Source organism: Pelodiscus sinensis, chromosome 2 (assembly GCF_049634645.1).
Source record: "Pelodiscus sinensis isolate JC-2024 chromosome 2, ASM4963464v1, whole genome shotgun sequence".
In the NCBI taxonomy this organism is placed as follows: Eukaryota; Metazoa; Chordata; order Testudines; family Trionychidae; genus Pelodiscus; species Pelodiscus sinensis.
This window is the reverse complement of record NC_134712.1, coordinates 181,641,822-181,654,554: the sequence shown is the minus strand read 5'-3', so window position 1 is coordinate 181,654,554 and position 12,733 is coordinate 181,641,822. Positions and strand designations below refer to the sequence as shown.

The window sequence follows — 12,733 nt, the reverse complement described above, 5'->3', positions numbered from 1 at the left end:
CCACTTGTAGGCACCCCCAGCTCAACTGCAGCCCCCCATTCTGCATTTCCCGTCTCCCTGGAGCCCCAGGATCTAGAGGGAGCAATACCCTGATGCTTGGTTCAAGGCTTGCATAGTTTCCAGCAAGTCGCCCTCTCCTTCCCTCTGGGCATGCTGAGAATTGCAGCTGCAGGACCCCTCTCTAGCTCACTTTCCATACCCTCGCAGTGTCTGTGTGAGGGGGACTCTGCCAAGTGCAATGGCCCCTTGTGTTAGCCAGTAGCAGTGCAGCCCATTTCTATGGGGGAAGGAGATTCTGCATGCACAAGATTAATTTCTGCGAAATTCTGCATTTTGTAGTGTGCAGAATTCCTGCAGGAAGAACTAATGACTTAGCTCTGCATGTGATCACAGTAAGTTAGAGTTGAGGTGCTCTTAAGTCTGTATGAGGGGGGACGTATGCTGCTGTTGCTTTTGCTGTGGAAAAACTGAACATCTCCAGGGCTGGCAGTCTGAAGCCTTCCACAAACACAACTTTCTGAAGGAAAAGTGCCAGAAAGATACTGGGCAGTTTTGTTTAGAAGCTTGGTGTGTGAGAGAGACTGCCTGTTCTCCCTCTCTTCTCCTCTCCCCCCCCCCCCCCCCCCCACCAAAGTAGAACTTTTAGTTAATGGTAATGAATTTTAAGGAGATGACTCTCTAATACCAAATGAGAGGATGCTTAGGGTTGTGGTGGGCTGGGTGGAGAAAAATACACCAGCATTTAAATTGGGAATCTTTTTGAAATCGCTCTCCTGTAGATGGCCTCAATGAAAGTGGATTCTTCTCCTCCCCCCCCCCCCCCCAAAAAAAAACAACCCCAACAACAACCCTTAATGCTGCCTAAGAGATAATCTAGGGATGAAAAAAATACAATTGAGCGATGGAAGCCCAGAGACTTAGTGAGTAAAATGGCAGCTGTTCTGTATTCCTGCCAGCAGAGATGGAAGAAGAAAATATAGCAGGTATTTTTATTCAGGGGACCAACCAGTACTGGCCTGAATAACTGCAGGGAGGTTTGAAGAGGCCTGTACCCTGAACTTCAACTAGTATTTTCATAGAAGCCTAAGGGAAGTAGGCATTGAATTTAAATAGGAGCTGGGTGCCTCGCTGTCTTTATAATCCCCTTACACCCTCGTGGTTTGGAACTCCATCACACATAGACAATACCCGGAAAACTTGTATCCAGTGTGTCCCATTCCTGGCTCGCAGTCTGCTGTGTGACTTGGGGTGAGTAATTTAATCTCTCTGTGCCTCCATTTCCCCATCTCCACAATGGGGATAATGACACTTTCTTTGCTTAAAAAGTGCATCAAAGACTTCAGTTAATGAGTTAGCTTCAGTGTTTTGTCCTCAGTTTAGGAAGGTTTCTGAGGAGAGGCAGGGTATGGGTTTATCTGCTTCAGTAGCAGAGCTTAAGAAACCAGCTTCACAATTGTCCAGGTTTAGAGACACGGGCATATACAAAGAGACTTCCAAAGGGGCTGAGAATAATGGCATTAATGCTTCTATGGAATCAGTGTGATGCACAAGTACACGCATAAGGAGAAGAGGGGGTTGAGGATGATATCTGGAGTCTGAGATTAATTGTATTAGAAAGAGATGTCCTGAGCATTTTACCTTTCAAAAAACAAATCGTGTGCTGCATGGCTTTGTAATTCCTTCTCATCTCCCCCTTTAGTTGCTCAGAAATATATGGGGCATTTGGACAAATGATTGTCATCTTGCATTGCCTCTCTTACCACCTTGTTTCTAACACCTCCCTCAAGCTGACACACTGATTGCTTTTGGAAAAAGAATTAGGTGCCACCTCTGTGAATACTCTTGGTGTCTCACAGGATTCATTGGTGCTCCGTGCTTTTTCTCTATTGACTGCATCATTTCTCTTGAGAGCCTGACAAAGGTACATTCTTCACTTAGGCTTGTCCTAATTACTTAGAAGAAAACAAAGCATCTCATGCAAACCTGCTCTCCAAAAATGCCTATTGTATATTATGTCCCCGTTGATAGAATACAAGGCTGGTGATCTGAGATTTTGCCTTTTATCTAGTTACTGTCTGTGCTGTGATTAAATTCTACCTGATGCTATTGATGATCTACTGATTAACTATGTTAATGGGATAGCTCATTTTTAGACCACACCAAGGAGCAAGCAAGTGGAATAGCCAATATAAAGCAGAACTTTTTGTGCTAAGCTACTCTGTGAATGCATTTGTAACTTTTAATAGCATCCTGGTCTTTCACAAAAGACCAAAACCAAGGGTATAATACAATAATGAGAGGGAGTGATCACTTCAGATGACTAGCATTCTTAACTAGGCCCTACACAAACCCTCTAGAGCAGCATTCTTAATGCCTGGGAATAAAGGTGGAGGCTGATAATCAAGATTCTTAATGGGTTTGCATGGCAACCAACAGTCTCCATTTGCAGGCTGTTTAGAGGTCAATGTGAAAAGAGTTAGCAGTCTCATTTCTACATCAAGTGCATAGGCTCGTTGACTGTTCCAGAGATGTGTAGGATTTAGCTATCCTAGTGCTTCTAGAGTTGTTCTTTAACTGTGCTGTGGGGTGGAATCTACAATCTGTCCTTTTAACTAAATAAAGACAGTGTGGGAATTAGGGAAATGAGAGAGTGTTTCTTTAGTGTGAAATTGTAAAAGGAAACTGTAAATAAGCAACCACTCTCACAATTGACCTCTTTCACAAAGCTTAAAAACATGTGTCTAAAGACACATTTCACCTTTTTGGTTGACTGGTTTTGGTTGTTCATAATGTCATTTGTCTGCTCACCTCACAAATAGTGTTTGTTTTTTTTGAAGTGGCCACGCCATGAATCCTGTGATTCAGAATGTCTAAGCCAGGAGTACCAATAACAACAAAAAACTCTTGTCATTTCTCAGTTGAATGCCAACAACTGGAAACAAACAGCTTCATTTCTGCAGAGCTTCCAGCAGGGTTAAATCAATACATGTTGAGTTTCTAATGTGCTGGGAGGTGCTCTCCACTGGCTCCGCCCCATGCCCCCTCCTATTCTGCCCCTTCCTTGAGAGTGCTTGAACCTTGCTCCTCCCCTTCTTTCACCAAGATGACCTGTGGCATGTAGGAAAAGCTGATTGCAGTGGAAGAGAGAGGGAGCTGTTGTTTTGGAGCTGCCAGCGGGCAGGAGATGCTGGTGGGGAGGAGGAGGAGCTTGATGGGCTGCTGGTGGGTGGTAAGCACCCACCATATTTTTTTCTGTAGCTGTTCCAGCTGTGGTGCACCCACTGAGAGTTGTTGCCTATGTTTAAATTTCTATGCCATGCCAAAGGAAGGCAAATCCACTTCCTTGCCGTCCTAGAAGAATGTCCAGCTTAAATGTGACACTCTCTTGCCAAAGTCAGGCTTGCCTAACATGGTGAATTTCAACCTTTGGTCCGTGAACACCTGGGGATCTGCAGATTAAGATTTTTCAAAGGAGTCTGCACCTCCCTTTGACATGTTTAGGAGTGCACAAATGAGAGAAGGTTTATAACCGGGGGTCTAATGCAGGCTTTTAGGAAAGGTTAAAGCATCATTCTAGCTTCCTGACTGCTGCACAAGCTGAGTAGCAGCAAAGAGATCAACTAATGTGCAGGATATAGAGCAGAATCTTGAATATTTTATAGTTTTGACCTTTCCTCCAAAGGAGGGAGTCTTCTTTAAATAGGTAGGTAACTGAGGGGCACATGTAGTGGAGTGTATATTCTTGGATAAAATCAGAGCCTGTGTAAAATATTCTTTCTAGGTTAGAGAGTTACCTTGTATTTTGTTGCAAAATACGTAGTGCTGAGTGGAATGTGACCACAAATAAAATCTCACTATTACGATACCTGAAAATTGCTATACACTAAGCTTTAACTTCATCGTTCAGTCTCTTGTGTAAGCATCACGGGGTAAAGCACTGGTCTACTTGGAAAGCAAAGATCAGTTGCATACTTCAAGTTGTTTGCATCCCTTTGCATGTTTAAAATATCGCTGTTTAGCATAGCCTTCAAGAGATGCTGTTCTTTTTATCGCGGGAGGACACAGCAAAGCTGGTAAGACTAATATTTGAAAAACAAATTATTTGAAGTTGATCATCTTTTCTGAAATAGGAGCATGTTACCTTGGTCTGAGGTAGTCTGCCCTTTCTAATGTGTGTTGAAATGGTTCAAAAAGTGGAAGATACTTTGAGTTATTTACTTTGGAGTTCGGGAGTAAACTGGTTGGCCTACTGAATTCTTGGAAGAGAAATATCACAGAAAACAGGGTCCCATCACTTTCTGTAACGATGCTTGCTTGTGAGAGACCCTGTGTCTCACCTATCCAATTGAACTCTTCATGTCTTGTCAAAATGTTGGGGGAGAGAGACAGAGTAATGGTGACTTCAGTTTAACCTCTGGCTAGGTCCTGTTATGTAGTTCATTCCATTCTTGTTTTCTGTCAAGTAGTACAGAAAAATAGACATCCTAATTTTATTATAGCTCTTAGAATTGCAAATCAAAAATATGCCTGACAGCATCACTGGCATCGCAAATGACACAGTACAGTCAGTGGAGCAGATGACGAAGATATTTACAGCAATTAAAACAAAATGTACAAAAATCCAAGGACTGAGGCAGTGAACATAATTCAGAAGCATTCAAATGTTTGCTTGTCTGGGGCCGAGCCATGAAGCTGTGTGGTGGACTGGAAGTGTTCATAGAAAGCATGATGAACGTGACCTTTGGGCCAGTCATACACATACATTCTGCCTGACTAGTCAGTATGTCCGCATCTGGGATGGCTCGTCCTCGTAGCCGGAAGAGGAATGTTCTGTGAAGGAAATACGGTAAAACTCCAATTGTCTGGCATCCAGTGGTCCGGCACTCCTGATAGTCCGGCACCAACTGGAACCTGGAAGTGCTCCGACCAGCTGGACAATTGGAGCTGCTGTGAGCCCCATGGGCGCTCACGGCTGGGAAAGGGGAGGGGAAGGGAATTATACCCTTGTGACGGGTCGGCCGGAACCCGCACTGTGACCGGCCAGGGTGTGTGTGCGGGGAATGGCACGGCGAGGGGCGAACCCTCTGCCGTTTTGCAGGAAGGCGGGGGAAGCCCCGTGCCACTGCCAAGAGTTTCCAGGAGGGGAGCGGGCTGCCCACCCCCCAGACTGCAGTACTGTAGTTATCGCCGAGTAGGGAGGTGAGGGGTGGAGCTGTGGGACCAACCCGGCAGCACCCTAGCTGCTCTGCAGGTTCCCCAAGTCTGCCGCTCGTCAGTTTCAGCAGCAGCAGCAGCGGACTTGGGGAAGCGGTGTGGAGCAGAGCAGCTGGGTTGCTCCTGCAGTGACGCCCCTCACCCCCCTGCTTGGCAATAAGTACTGCAGTCTGGGGGGTGGGCAGCCTGCTCCCCTCCCGGAAACTTTTGGCAGTGGTGCGGGGCTTCCCCCGCCTTCCTGCAAAACGGCAGAGGGTTCGCCCGTCGCCGTGCCGTTCCCCGGACGCAGTGTGGGTCCCGGCAGACCTGTCTCAGTCCCCCGCTGGAGGGGATGCTCCCTCCCTGTCACAGCCCCCTGCTCTAGATACTCTGGCATATCCGATAATCTGGCACCACCTAGGTCCCAAAGGTTCCGGATTATTGGAAGTCTACTGTAACTTGCCTATGGAAGAGAATGCAGAAGTATCAGAGATGAGATGGTAGCTCAGAATGGAGCAGTGCTAGTGGATCTCCAATATCTCAGTTTAAGGCTGCTTATACCAAAGGTCTCCCAGAATGCACTTAGTTAACAGCAGTATGCTGCTTGTATTGTTAATATTTTATTTGCTAACCAGACATGCTGCTGTTTCTTCCAAGAAACATTTTTCTAAGTAGGTTAATTGAAAGAAGATGTCTCTTCTCTTCTGTATCTCCCCTCCGCCCTGTTACCCTCTTAAGAGGTTCAGAGAGGTTGAGGGGTTATTGAAATGTTAATTAAAATTGTGAAGCAGATATGCATGATGCATGCCTGCTACAACTCAAACCATTTGTGTTTTCTCTTGAAGGTCATGGAGGCAGAACAGACGAAAACGAGAAGTGAGCTGGTGCACAAGGAAACGGCAGCCAAATACAATGCTGCAATGGGCCGGATGAAGCAGCTGGAGAAGAAACTGAAAAGGGCCATCAATAAATCCAAGTATGTGTGGTAGCTGGTGGTGCGTTTACTTGCTAAGCTTATTTGCACAGGTTGCTTCCCACACCTGGCTTAAAGGGTTCCCTCTGTGCTGAACTTGCCAGCAGACTGTATAGATATTGTAACTGGTGTCAGACTTGCAGCCCAGCCCACGTGGTCACAGAACTTCACTCTGGCTAGGAAAGGAGCAAGGCTGACAAACACTTGAGAGGTGAGACTCCCTCTGAGCTGCATATTGCATGTCAGATTTGCTTGCTGTCTAGTGCCACCTTGACAAGTCACGTGAAAGCTATTGTAGAAAAGTGCACACATCAGAAGGCATAGCTAAGAAGCACATGTGGTCAGATGTGTCTTCCTTTGATGTGTGGTTCTCTTCTGCTGCACAGAAGTCTGTGCAAATGTGGTTGTCATCTAGAAAAGCTGCCTTTTAAACTACTTGCTCAACATTAGATGGAAATTGCCTAAATATTTCTCACTAATTTTTAATTTTAATTTTCTAGCTTCTGCTGCTTGGCTAAACAGCAATCATGTATCTAGTGTTCAATCCCTTCTACATTCCTATGCCAGTGTTCAGAGGAGTTCCAAGGCTTAACACTGCAAAGCTTTTCAGAACATCAAACTATTCATTGTCATGTGAGCTTCATAATGTAAAACACACACCAGTTCTTATGGGCAATAGGAGTCCATTGTCCAGTCTCTTCCCATGAGCTCAGGGAGAGGGGAATGTAAAAAACAAACTCCCCCAGGCAAAAGGGGCTCACATTCTTTATCTGAAAAACAGCAACCATTTTTCCCCTGCACCTTGGGGATGCTGGAGCTGACTTCATCACTCCTTGAAGTTGGGATGTTAAAAGGGTTTTTTTGGTGAATTTGTAACCACTAGAATTTTCAGCAGTCACATGTTTACACTTGGAGGATGGGGGGACAAGGCTGCTCTATGGTAGCTGGTGCATGTGGGGAGCCAGTTTTGCCTGACGGTGCTACTGCCAGCTCCCTGTGAGCACCAGTTCCCGCCTGCTTTCTTCTGTGCATCCCTCCCCGCCATCATGTGGGGTGGGGGAGGTCTTCATTCAGCGGTACACTATCATATCCCTATTTCTAAGTGCTCAGATACCATGGCAGTGGTAAACACCAGGGGAAAAAACTTATCTAAAACCGTGGTGTCCAACCCACTAGCCACATGTGGATATTTGGCTGGTTGTGTGTGGCTAGTACCCTATGGCAGTATCCACTGTAGTAGACACCGTGGCCCTAAAATAGTACAAAGGACTGATTCTACACACTAATAGATGGTGAGATGCCCCACAGAATGAGACCAGGAACTGTGGGTAGTCCCATGCAGAAGGGGGAGCACTGTGACTTGACTGGCTTGCATTGTTTAGCCTAATATTAGAGTGAAACCCAGGGCCTTGTGTAAGAGTCACTTTGAACCAGGGTTGGGTATAGATCTTATGTGGCTGAATTTCAGAGTAGGTTAATCTCCTCTTGTAAGGCTAAACTATATGAGGAGGTTACATGGAAAGAGGATAATGAATTCTTAATGGTTGAACCCAGATTGTCAATCGCTGCTTTCAGTGGCAGGCAGTTATTAGTGACTAGTCTTCAGTGGGCGCACCAGTGGAGTAATGACCTGAGGGTGTAGAGTCATAGTGCAGGCCTAGATGGTTTTGGTCATACAGTAAACACATTACAATAATGGAGTGAGGGTGCTTGAATTCACAAATAGCAATAGTACACAGAGGGCTGCGGGGGACCCAACGAGCGTGTGATGCATCTAAACAAAGAATCTGTGACAAATCTAGAATTTGACTGTTGTGTACAGCTTAGGTTTTTAGATGAACTTGAGTTATGAACCAGGGTTAACCACATCTATGTGTCTGGTATTTGAAAGCCAGATTCTGGCACCCTTACAGTCAGTAACGCATTGCTCCTCAAACTTTGATGCGACTGTTTGCAGAGTGAGGTGCTATTCAGTAGTAGTTGCTAGCTCAACTTGCAAGATGGAAATATTAGGTAGTGGTTGAAGTCTTGATTGCGTGTAAAGACTTGTCTGACTATTCTTGCCTGGCCCTGATAGGGATATCTTCTGAAATGTGTGCTTGGAAGTTCTGGCCTGTGTAGCATCAAATTCAGACTCTTTAAAGCTTTGGACTAGAACTTGCCTCTAAACTGCCTTTTGTATATTTGAGATCTGATGAAGCTATAAATAAAGCAGGAAACGACTTGAGTGTAGCTTCTTTCTGTTTTGGCACTGAGCAAGGATTAAACCTTGGAATGTCGTGCAACTGGAGAGAAAAATGTGCAGCTGTTCTGAATCTTTCCTGCTGTCTAACATTCACAGGCATTTTACTTATAAATTCCCTGCCACTGTGGTGGTGGTGGTGGTGGTGGGGGAAGTGTGTGTGTGGGGGGGGGGGGGGGGAGAAGGAGGGAAAAGCTGCACACTTTTCAGAGACGTAAGACGCTGATTTTGCAAGGTTTGTAGGCATGTTTTACCTTGAAAGTACACTGTTACCACGGGACTACGCATGTCCAAAGTTGGGCAGATTCTTATGTGCTTGGCAGAACCGAAGTCTAAAAGACTTGTATTGTTAGCTCAAGTCAATTATTATAATGTATTAAGACAATCTGTATTGTTCAAGAGTACAAGTTTTAGAACTAGGGTCTTGTTAAAAAAAAAATTCAGTGTGCAAACAGGCAACCCTAGAGGATTAAATTGCTGACATAGACATAACTGCTTTAATGCTTGAGGTCAGAACCTCTCTCCTACTCCAATCGCCTGGTGTTAACCTGCCCATTGTAACACATTATTCTTTGTTTTTCCACAGGCCTTATTTTGAACTAAAGGCAAAATACTATGTACAGCTAGAGGTATGTATCTAATGCAGATGTAGTAATGACTGCTTGCAGTAAAAATGTTAAAATACCATGCAGTGTGCTGCTATCATCACACTGCCTTTCTGTATGAAGTGCATTCCATTCCCAACCCATTACGTTGAGGAAGCCTGTTTTTAAAAAGAAAAGGCCCAAAAAGATGGTTTCCACTTGTGAAGGAGGGCCCCCAAACCCTGTTAGAGCCCTGCTGCTTATTGCTAGACTGGAGCAAATAGCTTGACCAGTTTTGCCTCTTTCTGCAGAATCTGAAGTGTGTGAATTTCATTTACTGTCTGGCTTACAGTTCAAGGTGTCTGTAAGTGTTTAAAGTTGCACAATATTGTTTCTTCTCTGTGATTGGATGACAGTTCTTACAATCAAGTTTCCAGTAGAAATATTGCAGAAAGCCAAATCAGGAAGCTGACTGTGCTCAAGATAGGAGCTTAAAATGTGTGCTAGGAGAATGAGCTACGGCAGGTGCAAACACATACCCAGTGAATTGGTTGGAAAGAGCAGAATATTCACAGAAAAGGGTAGGCAGTATTCACTCATCTCTCCCTGTTCTGCAGGAAGTGTTCTGAAAGCCGTGATCTGTAGATAGAGCAGCAGTTCATTTCTGCTGGTGATAGTAATGAGGCCAGAGGTGTGTCATGTACATGCATGGAGGATTAATGGAGATTGCCTATCTCCTAGAACTGGAAGGGACCTTGAAAGGTCATCAAGTCCAGTCCCCTGCCTACACAGCAGGACCAAGTACCACTCCTGATGAATTTGTGCCCCAGATCCCTAAATGGCCTCCACAAGGATTGAACTCACAACCGTAGGTTTAGCAGGCCAATGCTCAAACCACTCAGCTATCCCTCCCCCCTAATGGTGGAGGGATTGCTGAGTAGAAGAGAACAGCTATATTAGCAGTGCTTCTATCTGGCGCAGCTATCAGCTATGCAGGTAGCAATCGGTAAATGAATCACTGGATCCTACATGCTTCTTAAACCAACTGAGTCTGGTAGAGTCTTGTCTTTGTGTTTTAGCTGTGGTACCTTTGAGGTGCAGACTCAGGCCTCCTCTGGGACCCTTCCTTGGGATATAAACAGCCATCCAGCTCCTCTAAGTTCTGAAATAAGCCCCTGAGCTCTCAAGGGTGTCACCCTTTCTCCCCTTGTCACTTACACAAGCTCACCCAGAGCTCTGTCTAGGCAGTGAGCCCTCTGCACCCTAATTTAACCTCTTTTGGGACAAGGTGTGAGGCAAGCCAGGGACATAGACTCAGCAAAGGGATATTTTTAACCACAGAGACTTTACTTTTGAAGTACTTGAGCGCACTTCCTCCCCTAGTCTGAGCTCACCCTTCCTGTAAGCCGGTAGTTTGTTAGCAGTTCAGGTCTTCCTCCGGTCTTCCCTCTCAGGCACACCATCCTTGTGTGTAGCAATGGTTGGCCCCTCCTTGCACAGAGCAAACTCCTGCTCAGCAGAAGGATGTGAATGACTAGTCGACTGTCGATAAACAAATGCTTATTGGATAGTCGAGTCGACTGGTCAGTTCCCTCCCCCCTTGCTGCCTCTGTCAGATAGAAGGGATACTTCAAAGCGGCAGCGCTGCATAGAGCCCGTATCCGCGTTCCGTGCAGCACTGACGCTTTGAAACACTGCGGTGGCGTTTCAAAGGGGCAGCGCCGCATAGCTGAGCCCGGGATCAGCTGTGCGGTGCTGCCCCCTTTGAAATGCCGCCGCAGTGTTTGCGTGGAGCCCAGGGTCAGCTGAGGAGCACCCAGCTGATCCCGGGTACCTCAAATGCTTCAGGGAGCCCTGACCAGACCTGTGCATAGCATTTCAAAGCGGCAGTGCGGCATGTAGCCCGGGGACAGTGGGGGAGTTTGAGTCCCCTGCTGACTCCAGGCTCCAAGAGGACGCTTTCGCTTCGAAATGCACAAGAGCCCCTGCTTGGGGACTCTTGTACAATTCTAAGCTGGCACCCGTGTGCAGACAGGAGTCAGCGGGACTTCCCGGTGGCCCCAGGCTGCATGTGGAGTTCCGTATTCCTCCTTTGACGTGTACATCGACTAGTAAATTACTCTGTTTAACATCCTTAGCTGAGCAACACCTCTGTCCCTGTGCTGTGCGCTCAAATGGCGACACTGCGCCCTCCTCAGTCGCCACTGTCCTACCTTGCAAGCCCCTGTGCAGAGACCGTTGTTCCGTGGAACGGGGCCAGTGGTTGACTGCAAATTTGGTGGCCCCAGATGGCTCTCTTGATAGGTACTTGACACTGTGCTGAAGGACTTTCTCAGGCAAGGCATATTGTATTCACAGCAGGCACATGGAGAAGTGAGAGAAAATCAGAAATGCTCTTGGAGGAAGGTTGCTACAAACGTAACTTGACTTTCATTCTGAGCATTTGGAATGATCAAGTCATTCTCCAGTTTGGCTCTTGGATGAGCCAGTGGCTCCCTAAAACATAGGCACAACACACTCTCTCCGTCTGCAGACGATCACACGCTTCTCTACAGAGCCCTCTAGCCTGTGAGCAGGACCCCCTGAAAAGTCAAGTGACAGCTTGTAATTTTTACCCAGATGTTGATATGCCACAGGGCAGCTGTGGAAAATGCAGTACAGTAGGCTTCCCTTAGGCATGTCGAGTCTTCTGTTCAACACAGTACAAAGAGGAATTAATAAATGGAAACTGTCATAACCCATCCTGTCAAAGCTGTATTTCATATTTTCTCTTTGTGGTACTCCTCATACCAATCTTCTCTCCTAGCTGTGGAGTGAGGGGTGTGTGCGGGGCGGGAAGGGGCAATTAAAGCTACATATTATAATATACAAGGCTTTGAAGCTTGCTGCAATCTGGATCTTGAAATCAGTGTGCAGTTCTGGTAATCGGGATGTGATGTTAATTTTCTTTGTCTGAAAAACTTGCTGCATCTCTTTATTGCCAAACGAGCAATTCAGCCGTTCCTATTCCCTTTCCCTGTAGGGGGAGAGGGAAGGACTGTTAGCATCTCTCTAGCTGGTGAGGTAAATGCTGAGGGTCTGCTCAGGCTCTTTCCAGTGTGTGGCAGTAATGTCCCAAATGGCTCGAGGGCCCACTCTAGATGATCAGAACCTCCAGAACTATACCAAGTATTTTTCTGTTTGTGTCCATTCCCTTCAATAAATGGTCAGAATAAACATGGCCTATTATTGAGCACTTTCATTAGCTCCTCATCTTAACTGAAAGCACCCTGCCTTGAGCTACTAGAGCCTTATGCGCCATTCCTGGCTAAGTGACACACGCAGAATCCTTTCCAGTGCAGTCAAACCGGAACATCCTAATGGTTTTCCCTCCTGCCTCTTATCTCCTCTCACTTTCACTGGTGGGATGTGTAATCAGGGTTCTTTTCAACTAAAACCTGTGTGGCTGGGTGCTGGCATGTCTCTGACTACTCCTGGTGGGAGGAAGGATGTGGCTCTGCATGCTGCCCCTCCCCTCCTGGTGGATGGTATTTTAGGGGCAGTGTTTGCGGGCTTGGACAGTGTATGGAGACCTGCCGCCCCCCAAGAGGTGTGCAGAGGCATGCTAGCAGCCAGCTGCTTCCAGTGGTGTGAGGCCAGGGCATGCAGGCTGAGCTCTGCTGGCACCGCTAGCTGGGAGCTGCCAGAGCCTGCACCATGTGCACCCCAACTGCTTGTTAGGACACTCCTCTCCCCGCCCCC

The 12,733-nt window shown here is 46.5% G+C and overlaps 1 protein-coding gene across 1 annotated transcript in view; it reads left to right on the top strand.

Moving 5' to 3' along the window:
• Positions 1-12,733, top strand: part of SH3BP5 (SH3 domain binding protein 5) — a 61,174-nt gene that overhangs the window by 42,988 nt on the left and 5,453 nt on the right. The window contains exons 5-6 of the mRNA XM_075921941.1: positions 6,039-6,169; positions 8,995-9,037. Coding sequence (XP_075778056.1) covers positions 6,039-6,169; positions 8,995-9,037 — 174 coding nt within the window. The remainder of the gene's footprint in view (positions 1-6,038; positions 6,170-8,994; positions 9,038-12,733) is intronic.